Genomic DNA, 18,053 nt, shown 5'->3' with positions numbered 1-18,053 from the left:
TGCTTCTGTGAAAAATGTTCTTTGTTTCAACAGTATTTAGCAACACACATGCACTGTAATATCATCGGACTCAAAAATTATTTTCTAAAAAAAAAAAAATCAGTCTACCTTTTTGATAACAGATTTAGTTTATAAAATAGTGTTATAGTATATAACCAAGGGCTGAAGAGATCGGAAACTTCCTAATCTCTGAACTAATTTATCATTCATCTCTTAAAAGATTTATAAAAATTGGGCTACAAAGAACATAAATTTAAAAACTCCAAACCAAACAAAATTTTAAAAAAATCTAAGTAAAAATAATCTGAATCTATGAATAAAGCTTAAGCACTCATGTAAGGCTAAGAAGAAGATGAGGAAGAAAATGTCAAGTTCAGAAGTGTTTGCTATGTTTCAATTTACATCTTATAAACAATAAGAATAAAGTTTTGGAAATCACAAATAAAATTACTCTAGCTATTTATCCAGCATTTGCCCCCTTTCTAAAGAATATACCCAGCTCCTCTTGAAAAATATAAAGCACGGAGCTTCATTTCCCTTCATCTGTAACTCTCTTGTTTACTTAGGTTGTAAAGATAACACAGTGGAATAGCTCTAATGTCCAGCTGAAAAGCGTAATTCATCAGTTTGGTTGATGTACTACTCTAACTTTATAAAAGCAGGAACTACATGAGCTGACACAAACTTTAATAATTTATATTAAATATTGATGTGAATTATTTACTCTATTCATACTTAAAGACATGAATTGCCTACCAGAGAAAAGCAAATGTGACAAAAGGTCAACATGATGGTGAAAAAAGGCAGGCTGTGTCAGGCATGTGTTATCTGAACCATGCTGATCACCTTGATAAGCGAATAGCATTAAACATGACTGCTGAGAAAACAAACAAAGCATTCTTCTCATGGTGTCAATTCACAGAATACAAACAGCTACATCTAATTCTATCAATTATACAAGAAAGAAAAACTTGAATCCCTATTTATTTTGACTAGTTAGTATACAAACTTATTATTCATTCTTATTTTACTTAAAAATATTCACATGACACAGAACAGTAAAACAGTCTAAAAAATTCAGAATATAAACCAATCTTGCTTTATTGCATTATATATTATTTATAAATTGCATGTGTATGTAAACCTTTTATTACATTCGAAGCAATTTCATATTTTAATTCTGCATATACTTGTCTAAGGTACATTGCAATATACAAATTAATATTTAAATTGAATCAGGATAGCATAATATCCACATCATGGAAGTGTGTATCTTTCCCTGAAAGCTGAACAAAACTGTTTGATAAATCTATTACATTTGTGAAATAAGAGATGGCCTTGAATGGCTCTGCTCACTATCTACTATTATATGTATTTATACCAAATCAAAAATAAATTATTTCAATTACTGTGATCATAAAATAAATGTGGTGGTATCTCATAGTCATTTGAAAATATTTACAAATGTACAAGCTTGTTTCATATTCAAGAATAAAATGAAGCCCTCTAAAAATGAGGTAGAAAATAAAAGAATTACTTGTTCAGACTGAGTATTGAAAAATAGATCTAATATTATCTTTCGGGGGGAGGGGAGGATGATCTGGAAAAAGATCCTTGTAATCAGGTGAAAGCCTGTGTGTTATTTAACTATAAGAAGGAGCTCTAAAATGGCTTGGCGAAAAGGTAGCATGCAGTAACAAGTCCTCTACGACAAAATGTCAGATGTTTTGTTGGAGGGGGGAAAAGCCACAAAAGCCGTTCTTTTTCTTGGCCAAAATAAATTAAAATAAATAAATCTCACACTGGCTAAAGAACCACCATGGAGATGGCATTTTGTCTCTATGTAGGTTTGGAACGGATGACAAAATGACAATCAGATACTTAATTCAATTTAATTTTTACTAGTGGAACATTTATGAGGCAAAGTGATTCCATTACCATTAAGGTGGTGTAAGTGGCATACCATACTATGAGATGGAATGAACTGGAATACGTTTAATAATGAATACCTTTTAAAATACATCATTTAAGAATTGTGGCATTTTAGCTGATTATTCCTTACAATTCTGAATATTAAAAAGAAAAAAAACATTCTTACACAAAAATAAAAATGTTTAATCCACATTGTTTATTTTCTAATTTAACCAAAGTAAATTAAAAATTACACTAAAGAACTTGATAAGGGCATATGAGGACTATATTTTTTTAAACAGCTCAATTGAATAATTATAACATTACAATTTAATATTTAAAAAATAGCTTAGATAAATTATAATGTTATTTTACCATTTCACATTTATCTTCTAACATTTAATTAATAGCTTTTATTTTATTGCCAATTATTGGCATGATACAATAGTTTTCAAATACTGAAAAGTTAAAATGAATGTAATGTAAGAAAAAAATCTGGCAGTTCAGTTGAAAAGATAAACAGTGAAAGAGGGGTTGATATTTTTAAATTGTTATGGAAAGAGGCCTTTCTAATGCTAGTTATATAATGGCCACTTTGGGTGATATATTGCGAAATCTTTAGAGGTGTTCCTGAAAACCTCCAAAGAATTGGACCATGTAAGAGTTTTGCTGTGAAATGAGAGCAGGAGATTTTGCTCATCAGAATGGCGATGGATGGCTAGTTACAGTTGTAGCAATAAAAATAAAGGTTTCAGCTTACACGGCAAATAACAAGAAATTAATCTAATTTGTTAATTTCGCTGTTCTTCGGTTTTCCATATCTAAAAAAAAAATCTTTTCACACTTTGAAACAAAGCTCTGCATGAAGGCAGAACATTTTTTAGTGATCATTTTCTTCCTCTCTTTAGACATAAAAAATAGTTCAACCAGCCCAACCAGCCAAGCAGGCCGTTCTCTTCCCCTGCGGACACCTCCTGCAGTCGAGAAGTTCATTAAGTTTTATGATCTTCCCAAGTCAGTCCTGCTTATAAGCCTCAGAAAGGCCACAAATCTGGCAAACCATCATGTATGCCATTAGGCATTAGTAGTAAATGAATGCTATTTAGGGTTTGTGGCAACGGTAAATTAAGGTTTGGTTGGCAGCTGTCATTGCGTGGATTTTTTTAAACATAATTTTTAAAAACAACATGAAAAGGAAAGAGACTATGATGGTGCAGATCATCTGTCAGTATAGCTCAATAAAATGGAATTCCATTGGGAAATAACTACAATTCCCTAATCATTTTTAAGAACATCAGAATTGATATATTTTCATGCATTTTGCATATGTAAATACAGCACTTCAGGAACAGATTTTTACTAGCATATAAGGAAAATCAGATTTTGAATCTAAGCTTTTCTTAACAGTCAACTGTGTACATATAGGAAAACAACATGACCTACATCAGTCTATGATATCTACTGATGGGGAGGACAGAAAGATTGATACAAAGTTATGCAACAGATGTGACTCCACATCTAATAGAACAGATACAGAAAATGTAACCTAATGCAACCACTAAACAGACCCGTTTTTCTTATCACTCTTTTTTACTAGAGGGGCTTCCCTAACTTTGGGGCTCAATTTTCTTGATATTAATTAAATAAATAAGTGGCAGTTAGTCACCTTTATGAAAACCTGCTACCCGGTGGCTGCCTTTAGGGATGCACATAATATGTGTGTGTGCGTGAGTGTGTTTTAAAGTAGATTTATGCTGAACATATTTATTTTTACATTTTAACAAACACTGTCACATTAGATTTTGTAAATAATTACTTTGAACACGATAAATATTTCTCAGAAACATTCTTCAGCTACCTACTTCTAAATAAGGCAGAGTAAAAAATCTTTAATAAACATAATGCATCTACTAACCCTTGAAGAAATGAATTTTGATCTCTGATAGCATCTGATATGGTTAATTCTCCTGAAATTGGGGGTTTCCCTAAACATTCCCTTTCTACCAATCTAGCAAAGTACTCACTAGCTGCACTGAACAATAATAACCCACCAGCAAAGTATTAAAAATTAATGCAATTAAAAATAAAAATGACTGCATGGTCGCATTACGTAATTCCCTATTTCATATAACTGAAATCATACTTTATGCAGAGATAGATTCTTTCTGTCCCATTAAACTAGGTAGGATAAACCATGACAGTAATTTCCATTACTAACAACAAGATATGTATAATCTGAAGAGCAAAAGGTAGTGAAGACCAATGGGTAAAAACCCCTACTTTAACTGCATCGCAAATTGTTTACAGAATTTTTTGGTATTCGCACTTTTTCCCTCATGGAAACAGATCAGAGAAAATATGCTAGACATTGCTTTCACATTTTCTTTGCTTTGCTAACACTTACTAATGTCTATACAATCATTTAATCTCAACTGGGAGATCCTGAGTGAATATCCCCCTTTGGGAACAGTTTGGGGGGGGGGGTGGATTCACCTCCATCAATCACTCAGTGCATTAATCCTATCCATTCCCAGTTGTTGGGTCTGGCAGGATCCCGTCTTTGGCCAGACGGACGCCTTCACTCTTTGTTGGGTCTTAGCTGTTTTACAAAAGAGATAACTTGCAAACTTGCCTCCACAAGTCAAGACACAAAAGCAAGATCTCAACTTACAAATTATCACTGAAATCCCCAGAAACATTTGAAATCACAAAATCTCTTCCCTTGTCAGTTTCCTTCTCGCTTCTGCAACAGCACTGGCCTTACCAAGCACCCACTGCCAGTAATCCCTGTCTCTGAAAAGACTTGTTTTTAATTCTCAACTCACCTCTGACATGTGGTTGACTATACTTTCATTTCAAAGCAGTGAGGCTAAGCCCTGTGCAAATAAGTGATCGCAGGACCTATGCCTTCTTAATTGAAATCTGCCTGCTGCAAAATGTCTAAACATCAAAGGCAGGTTGTTTGGTTAGCTCTGGAGCTGGCTGGGCAAGAAGTTTCGAAAACGACAAGAAAACAAATACGAACCAAACAGGGTGTGGGGAATTTTAACTGTGATCAAGGCACAAAGGGTGTATGTGTGTGGCGCAGGGAGGGGGGAAATCATTCCCCTTATCCAGAGTAATATAATGCAATATAAAGCAGAATCAATCTTAATATTCACAACACAGTCAATACCCCAGTGCTTAGCTGTCAGCAGAAACTGAAGTGGAGTCCTGATAGCAAGGAAACCTTTGGACATTAAGCAGCATAATTTACCGAGAACTGTGCACTTTTAGGTTTCTTAGTTAAGATTCTTATGTGATTTAATATTTGATGTCTTATTCTGTAGTCATATGTATTTTTTGTCTTCAGACAGCAATTGAGAACTATAATTTACAAGGGTAACTAAAAAGCTAGTTTAAAGATTTTTTTTTAAGTTAGTTGGACTTTAACAATGCTCTTGCTTCCCATAATATTACATACAATACTTTTCAAAATCCTCCCTTCTAAAAAGTGACTTTTTTTCTTCATTTAAAGTCAGTGGGGTCAAAGAGCACATACACAAGCTGCTATGAAGGTTCAATGTGTCTTAACAATATATCTTAACAGTTTGACTTTTTGGGAAGAAACATTCTGGTGTTTAAAATATTATTGCACCAAAAAATTAAGACTTTGCTCTGCTCCTTACAAACACATATTGGCAGAAATCATTTTATCACTTAATTCTTAACTTCACTCTGTACGGTCTAGTTGTTAATACTCTTGTGTCCTCAGTATCACACCATCTTCATTTTTGTTCTGTTCTCTCTTAAAATGTGATGCATTCAGACAGAATAGTATATACATATTAATGCTTACAAAGTTTACTGATCCTTTAACTTGTTCTCTATTATATGAAGAAAGATTTTTTTCTTCAGCACACGTGTGATTGTACAGCACTTGGAAAATGAAAAGTGCTATATAAATGGTAAGTTTTATTGTTATAAGAAAAATATTATATATTTTAGTTAAGCCTCTAGCACATTTTTAAAGCGTGTATGTGTAGATCAAGTTTAGGAACTAGAATTCTAAATAGTACACTTTTAAAATGGGTATTATATTTTGTTACTACACAGTTGCCTGAAATGCTGTTTTCAAAATTGTAATTGTATGATATCCAACTTAAATGTAAATATATAAATGTATATTCTAACTTGCTTCTACCCTTTTTTCTTCCATATTTTTAAATACTTTTTTTGAAAACTTCAGGGGGGTTGCCATCATTTTTGTCTATAGATATATAGATATGAATAGCAATATCTACAGAAATATTAATGTACATAAATGACCCTCTGAACGTAAATGTACATAAGATAAACGTATTCTATACAAGGTATATCCGTATGTATCTGAACATGTGTGGACATATTTATACACATATTATACACACCCCTCTTTGAGCATTTCTTAAGCCTACAGTTAATTTCCCACATATAGTGTACTAGTTTGGATCTGTCAACTGAATGCGTCCAATAACATATATTCTGCTAATTGCACAGATAAACAATGAGGTGACCCGAGTCAAACAAAGTTGCCGGCTGTGCGGTTCCTACGCTGCAATTGGCTTCTCCAATCTCACATTGCTCCTTTAAGAAACTGACATACAAACAAGGCAGAGAGAGGGGGAGACAGCCTGGTTTGCTCCGTGTTGCTTCCCTGATTGCAGCCAGAGGGGGAATTTACTCTGCGGACGGTGACACACGATCATTTTCATCTACATTTCATTTTACATCGGGATTATGAATTGTAAAATTTGCTCCAGATTTATTGCATTCTCCCCCCTCCCCTCCCCAAGATCAGAAGCAGGCAAGGAAGCAAGGATCAAAGATGGCTGCGGTGCCCACATCAGCTCCCAGGCTTGCAGAATTGAGAAGTATTGCAATGCTGACCTGTGTGGGGTGCAATTGAAAACCCTGCTCCTCCTGGCCTCTTACCTGTTTTCTCTTTGATTTCGCACAGGACACTGAATAGAGCAGGCTTCATTCTGTGGCAGTTCAGTGCATGCTTTCTGGAAAAGAGGGTGGGAAAACAACAAATGCATTAGCAGAAGCTATTTGATAATATGGCGCCTTTCCACAATAAAATGATTTAGTTGTGCCCCTGCATTGTACTGTTCAGCTATTCCATGCAAAGTAATAGGAAGTAAAGTTAATGACAAGTGACAAGGAATCTTTGGCTACAGCTTTTTGGCTGTGAGGGGGAGGAGGGGAAGCACATATTTGCCCTATAGGCGACCAGACAACCTAATCATACTGTGTGCAAAGTAGCAAACATTAAGAAGCAATGTGAGGAGATTTAAATTCAGGGACAAGAGGAGCAAATAAAAGGGTGTTTCAAATGCCTTCTCTCATTTGTCACCAAAGCAGGGACTTGTGGTGACAAGTCAGAATCCAGGGAGCCCCCGCCTGCCTACCACTTTGCAGACTTGAGACGCTCGCAGAAGTTTGGTTTTAAAGCCATGTTACAAGGGGTTTTTTTTCCACCTGTTTAAGTCAAATTCGCTGTATGTAATTTCCCTGATAGACCAGGCTTTGATGTATACAGCGATCTCGACTGCTTTCCATTCCTCTACATTAGAGCGGATTTGCTAAAAGGGTAACTTCCAGAGTTCACATTCTTTGTTTTGTATTTACTGTGATTTCAAACACGGAGGGATTTCTCCCTGAAGCAATATCTTGTCAGCTTTGTAATTCATCTGCCACCACTTCAGGGGCAGGAGAGAAGGAAAGAAAAAAAGTTACACTTCTGAACAAGAAATCAAAAGTCTCCCGAAGAGCAAATATTGCGGGATGGCGATTTTTAAATGAGTGTCAACCAGATAGTGTCTATAGAGATGGAAATGAAAATGGGACTACATGCATTCCACGCATAGGTGCAAATAAAATGGAACAGAAAAAAATGGTACAAGCATCACATATTTATATTTTACAAATAATTAACAGCAACTTTGATTTTTGCCTTTGCTGCTTGAAATTTCTCCTACTGTATTAAGAAGTTGTTCTAATTGTGAGACTCCTGGTCTCTGCAGAGAAGCAGGAGGGAGAGAAACAAAAACCACACACACAAAAAGACAAGGTTTAATTAGACGAAACCAACTTTGCTTGTGCCTCATCCAGGCTTTGGTCAGTGATGGTCATGATCTGATGGAGGATGTCTCCGATGTCCTGCTTTCTGCCGTCGCCGTCTGCCCCTTCATGTCCATGGGGAGGAGGCAGAGCCATCCCCCCCTGCACCGAGTGGCCAGCCAGGTTCACACCGGCCAGAGTCTGCAACATCCTGGACTGATCATCCATACCTCCTACCGCAGCCCAATCAATGCACTTTCAGAGATAGCAGCAGGAGAAACGGCAAAAAGAGCCTCACAATCAGAGGAAGGAGGTTTGTGCTTAGAAAATAAAATGCGAATAAATCTGTGGTTCCCGTAGTCAATTTCAGTTCCTGCTTGCTGTTATTTTACTCTCGCAAATTAACAAAAAAAATCAGTATTTAGTATTTCACCGGATCTCAGTTGTTTATTCCACGCTCTTCTTTCCAATGCAGTAAATCACTCTCTTCTTTAGTTACAATCTTCTTTCATCATAACAATGATATTTCTGGCTCGGATAATGAGTTGATAAGGTTTTTTGCAGTTTTCTCCCCTCGGTACAATCTTCCTCCAAAGCTTTTTCCCCCCTCTCTTCTTTTTTATTTTTATTGTTGCTTTTTATGTCTTTCCTCCACTTGTCCAAAAAATAATCTTCTTCGCAAAAAAAGGCAAAATTAAAAAAAACACACACACAAAAACTTGCTTTCAAATCCTTAAAAAGTTAGGAGGGTGGCAAACAGCAAAAACCACAACAAACCAAGCAAACACCCCCATCCCCAAATTGCAACATTAAAAAAAGCCCAAGAAAACACAAACACAGATGAAAAAAATTAATTGCCCTCCCCCAAAAAATAATAACAAATGATCCCAAGTCTGTACAATGGGGGTAAAATTGCAGCTATCAAAAGTTTGAACTTGTGCAAAGAAAAGAGCGGAAATAAAGGGGAAAGAACTGTAAAAAAATTAATTACACACTCTCTGCAAAGCAATGTGCAAAAATATCAGCCAGCTGGAATTTATGAGCCCAGCAGCCCAGTGACTGTGTGTGTTTTATGTTGTTTGATGGCCGCTTTGGTGAGGGATTGACAGTCTGCCAATGCCACTCACTCACCCTGCAGACGTGTCACCCTGTGAAGGAGGAGAGAGGCAGAGAGAGAGCGCGAGCGAGGGGACGTGGGAGCCAGGCGGAGCCACGCCCCCTGCCCTCCCCTTCCCCCTCCCCTTCGGAGAGCGCGAGCAAGCGCGCGCGGGGAGCTCGGCTGAGGCGCTCCCCCTGCTGCTCCTGGGAGAGACCCGGGCGCCCAGCCGGAGCCCCGCCCCCGCCCCGCCCCTCTGCCCCGCCTGTCACCTGCACACCCCTCCCCCACTGACCCCTGCCCAGACCTGCCTACCCTTCCCCCCACCAAGCCCCTCCTCTCCCCTGCCCCACACCCCCCTGACCCCCTCCTCTCACCTACCCCCCCACTGACCCCCTCTCCCCTGCCCCACACCCCCCTGACCCCCTCCTCTCACCTACCCCACGCCCCCACTGACCCCCTCCTCTCCCCTGCCCCCCACTGACTCCCTCTCCCCTGCCCCACACCCCCCTGACCCCCTCCTCTCACTTGCCCCACGCCCCCTGACCCTCTCCTCTCCCCTGCCCCCCACTGACCCCCCTCTCCCCTGCCCCACACTCCCACTGACCCCCTCCTCTCACCTGCCCCACGCCCCCCTGACCCCCTCCTCTCCCCTGCCCCCCACTGACCCCCTCTCTCCTGCCCCACACCCCCACTGACCCCCTCCTCTCACCTGCCCCCCCACTGATCCCCTCTCCCCTGCCCCACACCCCCCCGACCCCCTCCTCTCACCTGCCCCCCCACTGATCCCCTCTCCCCTGCCCCACACCCCCCCTGACCTCCTCCTCTCACCTGCCTCACGCCCCCCCTGACCCCCTCCTCTCACCTGCCCCACACCCCCATTGACCCCCTCCTCTCACCTGCCCACCACTCCCCCCTCTGATCCCCTCCTGTCACCTGCCTAACACCCCAACTGAACCCCTCTTCTCAACTGCCCCCACACCTCCACTGACTCCCTCCTGTCATCTGCCCCACACCCCCCACTGACCTCCTCCACTCGCCTGCCCCCACACCTCCCTCAGACCTGCCTACCCTTCCCCCCACCAACCATCACCTCCCACCTACTCCCACCCCCTACTAATTCCCTCCTGTCACCTGCCCAGCACTCCCCCCTCTGACTCCCTCCTCTCACCTGCCCCCATAACCCCCACTGAACCCCTCCTCTCACCTGCCCTCACACCTCCACTGACTCCCTCCTGTCATCTGCCCCACATCCCGCACTCACCCCCTCCACTCGCCTGCCTCCACACCTCCCTCAGACCTGCCTACCCTTCCCCCACCAACCATCACTTCTCACCTACCCCCACAACCCCTACTGACCCCCTCCTGTCACCTGCCCCCATATCCCACACTGACCCCGTCCTGTCACCTGCCCCCATATCCCACACTGACCCCCTCCTCTCACCTGCCTCCACACCCCCTACTGACCCCATCCTCTTACTGCCCTCCACTCCCCCCACTGACCTCCTCCTGTCACCCCACCATACCCCCCTCTAATCTCTCCTGTCCCCTGCCCCTACATCCCCCACTGACCCCCTCCTCTCACCTGCCCTCCACTCCCCCCACTGATCCCCTCCTGGCACCTGCCTCCACACCCCATCCCCCCGCTGACTCCATCCTGTCACCTGCCCACCATTCCTTCACTGACCCCTCCTCAGATCTGCCTACCCTTCCCCCCACCAACCATCACCTCTCACCTACTCCCACCCCCCCACTGATCCCCTCCTGTCACCTGCCCACCACTCCCCCCTCTGACTCCCTCCTCTCACCTGACCCCATAACCCCCACTGAACCCCTCCTCTCACCCGCCCCCCACACACCCCACTGACCCCCTCCTCTCACCTGCCCCCCACACCTCCACTGATCCCCTCCTCTCACCTGCCCCCCACACCTCCACTGACCCCCTCCTGTCACCTGCCCCCCCCACTCCTCTGACCCCCTCCTGTCACCTGCCCCCACTCCCTCCACTGACCCCCTCCTCTCACCCGCCCCCCACAACCTCCACTGACCCCCTCCTCTCACCTGCCCCCCACACCCCCCACTGACCCCCTCCTCTCACCTGCCCCCACTCCCCCCACTGACCCCCTCCTCTCACCCACCCCCCACACCCCGCACTGACCCCCTCCTCTCACCTGCCCCCACTCCCTCCACTGACCCCCTCCTCTCACCCGCCCCCCACACCCCCCACTGACCCCCTCCTCTCACCTGCCCCCACTCCCTCCACTGACCCCCTCCTCTCACCTGCCCCCCACACCCCGCACTGACCCCCTCCTCTCACCCGCCCCCCACACCCCGCACTGACCCCCTCCACTCGCCTGCCTCCACACCTCCCTCAGACCTGCCTACCCTTCCCCCACCAACCATCACTTCTCACCTACCCCCACAACCCCTACTGACCCCCTCCTCTCACCTGCCCCCCACACCTCCACTGACCCCCTCCTCTCACCTGCCCCCCACACCTCCACTGACCCCCTCCTCTCACCTGCCCCCACTCCCTCCACTGACCCCCTCCTCTCACCTGCCCCCACTCCCCCCACTGACCCCCTCCTCTCACCCGCCCCCCACACCCCGCACTGACCCCCTCCTCTCACCTGCCCCCACACCCCCCACTGACCCCCTCCTCTCACCCGCCCCCCCACACCCCCCACTGACCCCCTCCTCTCACCCGCCCCCCACACCCCGCACTGACCCCCTCCTCTCACCCGCCCCCCACACCCCGCACTGACCCCCTCCTCTCACCTGCCCCCACACCCCCCACTGACCCCCTCCTCTCACCCGCCCCCCCACGCCCCCCACTGACCCCCTCCTCTCACCCGCCCCCCCACGCCCCCCACTGACCCCCTCCTCTCACCTGCCCCCACTCCCCCCACTGACCCCCTCCTCTCACCTGCCCCCACACCCCCCACTGACCCCCTCCTCTCACCCGCCCCCCCACGCCCCCCACTGACCCCCTCCTCTCACCCGCCCCCCCACGCCCCCCACTGACCCCCTCCTCTCACCTTCACAGCCCTCTTCCACTGACCTCCTCTTCAGAACTGCCCACCCCTCCCCCTGGGATCCCCTCCTCTCACCTCCCGCCCACTCTCCTCATGGCCCCGCCCACCCCCAGGTAAATCCCACCCGGTCCTCACCACGCCCCTTTCCAAACGCCCCGCCCCTGCCCTGGCCTCAGGCCACGCCCTTATTAGGCCACGCCCTTTGGGGCGTGGCCTCTGTCGAGGCATCTTGGCAGGACTCCAGCTCCTTCCGGGGGTCACCCAGCCGCGCAGCTAGGCCCGACAGCTTGGAGCCTTCGGGGGCGGGATCTCTCCAGCACGCGCGCTTTCTCCGCCCAATGATAGCAGCCCTGCCATCCCACCCGCCAATCAGAGCGGGCGGGGCGGGGCGGGGCGGGGCCCAACGCGCTGTGCGCTCCAGCGCTGCCCCTTCACGGCAAACTTGGGATTGGAGTGTTCGAACCGACACGTGGCAGGGGGCGAGGACCCTGTTGCCCCGCCCCTTCTGTTACCATGGCGACAGTGAAGTACCTGGCGAGGGCTCGCTCCTCACTGGATCGGGCAGCCCGTACCAGTGCCCCGTCCTCGGGCCGTGGGGCGCCCGGGCCCCCCCTCCCCCCCGTCCTCGGGCCGTGGGGCGCCCGGGCCCCCCCTCCCCCCCGTCCTCGGGCCGTGGGGCGCCCGGGCCCCCCCTCCCCCCCGTTCTCGGGCCGTGGGGCGCCCGGTTCCCCCCCTCCCCCCCCGTCCTCGGGCCGTGGGGCGCCCGGTTCCCCCCCTCCCCCCCGTCCTCGGGCCGTGGGGCGCCCGGTTCCCCCCCTCCCCCCCGTTCTCGGGCCGTGGGGCGCCCGGTTCCCCCCCTCCCCCCGTCCTCGGGCCGTGGGGCGCCCGGTTCCCCCCCTCCCCCCCGTCCTCGGGCCGTGGGGCGCCCGGTTCCCCCCCTCCCCCCCGTTCTCGGGCCGTGGGGCGCCCGGTTCCCCCCCTCCCCCCGTCCTCGGGCCGTGGGGCGCCCGGTTCCCCCCTCCCCCCCGTCCTCGGGCCGTGGGGCGCCCGGTTCTCCCCCTCCCCCCCGTCCTCGGGCCGTGGGGCGCCCGGTTCCCCCCTCCCCCCCGTTCTCGGGCCGTGGGGCGCCCGGTTCCCCCCCTCCCCCCCGTTCTCGGGCCGTGGGGCGCCCGGTTCCCCCCCTCCCCCCCCGTCCTCGGGCCGTGGGGCGCCCGGTTCCCCCCTCCCCCCCGTTCTCGGGCCGTGGGGAGCCCGGTTCCCCCCCTCCCCCCCGTCCTCGGGCCGTGGGGCGCCCGGTTCCCCCCTTCCCCCGTCCTCGGGCCGTGGGGCGCCCGGTTCTCCCCCCTCCCCCCCGTCCTCGGGCCGTCCGGTTCCCCCCTCCCCCCCCCCCGACCTCGGCCCGTGGGGTGCCACGCTCCCACTAGCCTCCATCCTTGGGGCTCGGGTCTTGGGGCGCCCAGCTCCCCCCCCCACCCTTGGGGCTTGGGTCATGGGGCTCCCAGCTCCCACCCCCACACCCTTGGGGCTTGGGTCATGGGGCGCCCAGCTCCCCCCCCCACACCCTTGGGACTCGGGTCATGGGGCACCCAGCTTCCACCCCCACACCCTTGGGGCTTGGGTCATGGGGCGCCCAGCTCCCCCCCCACACCCTTGGGGCTCGGGTCATGGGTCGCCCAGCTCCCCCACACACACCCTTGGGGCTTGGGGCACCCAGCTCCCCCCCCACACCCTTGGGGCTCGGGTCATGGGGCGCCCAGCTCGCCCCCCCACACCCTTGGGGCTCGGGTCATGGGGCGCCCAGCTCCCCCACACACACCCTTGGGTCTTGGGGCACCCAGCTGCCCCCCACTCTTGGGGCTCAGGCTAAGGAAGTTAAGGACTATTTGACCCTCCCCCCCCTTTGCTGCCTCTATCAGCAAAGCAAGTCATGGGAGGTGGGGGTTGGGCTCCGTGTGGTGCTGCTGCTTTGAAACACCGCTGTGACATTTCAAGACATCCAAGACAGCAGGGGCACATGGAGCCCAGGTCAGCTGGGACTTCCTAGCTGATCCCAGGCTCCATGTGGCATTTCCAGTTTGAAATGCACAAGAGCCCCTGCTGGGGACTCTTGTACATTTAGGCTCCATGCAGGTGCTTCCCCTTTGAAATGTACAAGAGTTCCACCTTTGTCCATCCACTAGTAAATGAATCAATATTTAACATCCTTAGCTTGGTCCATGGGGTGCCCAATTCCCCCATATCCTCTACCCTTCAGGTATGAAGCCATGGGGTGCCCAGCTTCTTCTGATCCCCTACTCTTGGGCCTCGGAGCTATGAGGTGCCCAGCTCCCCCTACCTTCCGTCCTTGGGACTGAGGTGATGGTGTGCCAACTTGAGGCTTCGCTGCACCACTGATATTTGGGGCTTATGACCCATGGGGTGGCTGGGTCCACTTTTCCTTCAGCCAGTAGTGAATCAGGGTTGGATGCAGACCTGGTCAGTGTCCCAGGTTCCGTTGGCCCTCCCATCCCTCCTTTTCTGGCTCCTCAGTCTCAATCCCTGGTTGGCCCAACCCTGAGCCATATCAAGAGATGTGGCCAGTTTTTAAAAGTGACCCCATTAACTTGAAAATTGGCTTTGTGCTATAGGCTTTGACCTCACAGGTGCTCATATGCTTACTAGGGCCATGTGGCATTGATGGGGGATTCTGCCAGAAGATTACTCTTGGCAAATAGAAATATGCACTGCTCATATCCATTCAAAATGCAGCTGCAGGAATATTTTTTCCTAGATTGTCAATGAGATCATGTCATCCCTTTGAATCCCTCCATTGGTACCGTCTCTATCAAATCAAACATAAGCAACTTGTTTTCATTTTCAAGGTCCTTCATAGATTATCCCCATCATTTCTCATTCATTGTCAAAATGCCAACTCCCACCTTGCCCACTGACACCAGCCTCCATTGTCCACTTGTTACATTTTCAAACAAGCACCTTTGTGCCTTTGACAGTGCTGCCCCTCACACTTACAAGAATCTCCCTGCAAACATCCACAAAGCTACCGCATTGATCTCCAGAAACTCACCTTCACCATGACGCCTGCAAAAATGGACAGCAGTTACACCATCGGCAGTCTGAAACCAGTCGGTCATAATTAATAATATGCTTTTATTCCCCATATGTTTTTATCCCTCTGTTGTCTCGTTTTCTGTTTTGATTGTAAGCTCTTGGGGGCTAGGATTGCCTTTTATTGTGTTTGTTCAGCACCAATCATAACAAGGTTGTGATCAATGACTAGTGAACATGGCTGCTATGGTAGTACAAATAAACAATATGTGCCAACTATTCGTGTACAAACTATAGTAATTACAATTAGTGTTTTTCAGTTACAGTTACATAGGTAGAAAGTTTGAAGGAACAATAGCTCATTATATTTGAGGTGACCTATAACTCAAACTGTTGGGCTAGATAAACTGGCTTTTGGCCTGCAAATTGCTGGTTGTATTGTGAAAATTTAGATGAAAATTAGTCAAAGTTAGAAGAGGAATAAAAGTGGATTCATAATGTAATCTGCTTGCCCCGTAAACTATAGAGAAACTGTATGTATGGCAGGGTTATTAAAAATCAACAGGTATTTACATCAGGCCACACAGGTTAGTAAAGATGGGAATAGAACCCAAGTCTCTTTTCAGAAACCTACAAATTAATCTGAAAGAAGATCTATCAGATGAATAGCCTTTATTATTTGTATTATATTTTTCCTGTGTTTGAAACTATTAGATACCGTTTGTGATATTTTTCAACTTGGTTTTCCTATTTAAATAATTTTATTTGAATTTTGCAGCAGTTAGTGTAGCATAATTAATTCTAATATTTATTAAAATAATTTTAGATGCCATAACATTTTACTATTATTTATTGTCACTTTTAAAATATTACACAAAATATATTCCAGTGCACATTAGTAAATAAATTATCCTTGTAATAGCTAGTGCATTTTTAATTATAAATTTATCCATGTCTCCCTTTATTTATGATAGTGATTCTCTGTACTGCAGTACAGTATACCTTTGAGACACTGTAAATTACACATTCATGGACATTGCATTTCACAAAATATACCAGGAATCTGATTTTTGAACATGCTTAATATTATTATTATTAGCAGCTAATAATGATAATAGCAACTAATGTGAGCATTGGCACTCAGTGCAAACTGACCCATAAACTGCAGTGCCAATGTCCACCTTTTGGAGGAGATTGCATTCTGTACATAGAATCAATGAGACACAATAGGCTGTATTGTATGGCTTGTGTGCACTTAGGTCTGTCAAAATGGATCGCACCGAAAAGCAAATTATTCCCAGCAATGTCCATTTCTTCCAGTTAAAGGCTGGCAGGCACGACTTAAGTAGTTATCACTTGTGGAATAGTTTCTCAAAGAAAGTGATGAAAGCTGCCACTCGGGACATTTAAAACTCGTCTGCACCAAGTCATGGAGAAAAGGCTGTAATTCACTGTACAATTATGTGCATTGAAGATGTACAGAGGTTCTAACTCATATAGCACATAAAAATCCAGCACCTCTTTGGGGTGGGTCTCCTTGAACTCATTGTGTCCTGTGCATTGATCCCCATACTAACTCCTTGTACAGTTTTATTGCCAATTGAAGATAATTGTCCTAATAAAGCTATCAAATATTCAGGACCAGCTTGATCATCAAATATATCATTCATTCATTATACCATCATGCCTGGGCTACACTTAAAAATGTTGTAGGTAGAACTATATTGATTAGGAGTGTGAAACCACCCAAAGGTGCTGACATCCCTTCTAGCCAGGCGGTGCTAGATCTCCCCTGTGCTTCAGGCCCTGCTCCCAGTCCCACTCCTTTGCCCATATCCCTGCCCCACCTCTTCCGGGCTCCACTCCACCTTCCCCCCTGAGTGCACCTGGTTTCTTGCTCCTCCCTTGCCCTCCCAGCTCATCTTAAACTGCAAATCAGCTGTTCACAGGAAAGTGAAGGGAGGAATTGGTCAGCGGGCCACTGCATAGTAAAAAATAAAAGCTGTAATAAGTCAATTTCAATTGTAAAACTTTGAAAGAACCATAAATGTTTTTTTCAGAGTTAGGAATAACTTCCATTCCCAAGGTGTTCAAGAACTCAAGTTCTATAGTAATCTGTTTGCTGGTACAGCTTATTTCAGTTGATGAACCAATACCAGCCCCCCCAAAAATATTGTCTGTGCAAGTTGTGTTTTCACTTGTTCTGCCCTTTTTAGGCTATACAAGGGGTAGCTGTCTGCACTTCTCTGAAACAACAGATCCCACAAAGCACAAAATGAAGCACATGAAAGCCAGAGACTAAAGGGTATAAAATGAGTTCAGATTGGCCTGCTCTCCTTTAGAGAGTCTGACCATGTTTGGGACACATTGCAAAACCATCCTCTTTTATAAGTTTTGCTACAATGACCAAGATTAATGTGTGGCAGAAAGGAACAACCAAAGTGTATCAACAGAAAGTTAACTAAGTGCATGCATAATTTACATGGGAAATAGTGACCAATTACAGTGACGAGCACTATAGAAAACCCCAGCATGAATTCTACATTGGCCTGCTAAACCCAGGGTTGTGAGTTCAATCCTTGTAGAGGCCATTTAGGGATTTGGGCAAAAATTTGTCAGGGGTGGTACTTGGTCCTGCTGTGAAGGCAGGGGACTGGACTCAATGACCTTTCAAGGTCCCTTCCAGTTCTAGGAGATAGGCAATCTCCATTATTAAGAATACCTTTCCCCTTGAAACATCTGATCCTGGTCATTGTTTGGAGGCAAAGTACTGAACCAAGTAAATCCCTGGTCTACTGTAGGTTAGCAACTTGTGTCCCCGAGAAACAGGTAGGCTATGTCTATACTGTGCCTGTTTTGTGCAAGAAATATGCAAATGAGGC

General features: G+C 46.9%; 1 protein-coding gene across 4 annotated transcripts in view; it reads right to left on the bottom strand.

The window, feature by feature from the left end:
• The window catches only part of PBX3 (PBX homeobox 3), a 165,211-nt gene extending 155,999 nt beyond the window's left edge, over positions 1-9,212 (bottom strand). The window contains exons 1-2 of one of the 4 annotated variants that reach the window (XM_006116915.4): positions 8,027-9,212; positions 6,865-6,938 (exon numbers count right to left, since the gene is read on the bottom strand). In XM_006116915.4, coding sequence (XP_006116977.2) covers positions 6,865-6,938; positions 8,027-8,223 — 271 coding nt within the window. In that variant the 5' untranslated portion in view covers positions 8,224-9,212. The remainder of the gene's footprint in view (positions 1-6,864; positions 6,939-8,026) is intronic. The other 3 variants (XM_006116917.4, XM_006116916.4, XM_006116919.4) reach the window with 3 other exon arrangements.
• Positions 9,213-18,053: the final 8,841 nt, after the last annotated feature.

This window comes from Pelodiscus sinensis, chromosome 22, assembly GCF_049634645.1.
Source record: "Pelodiscus sinensis isolate JC-2024 chromosome 22, ASM4963464v1, whole genome shotgun sequence".
Lineage (NCBI taxonomy): Eukaryota > Metazoa > Chordata > Testudines > Trionychidae > Pelodiscus > Pelodiscus sinensis.
This window is presented reverse-complemented; position numbering and strand designations above follow the sequence as displayed.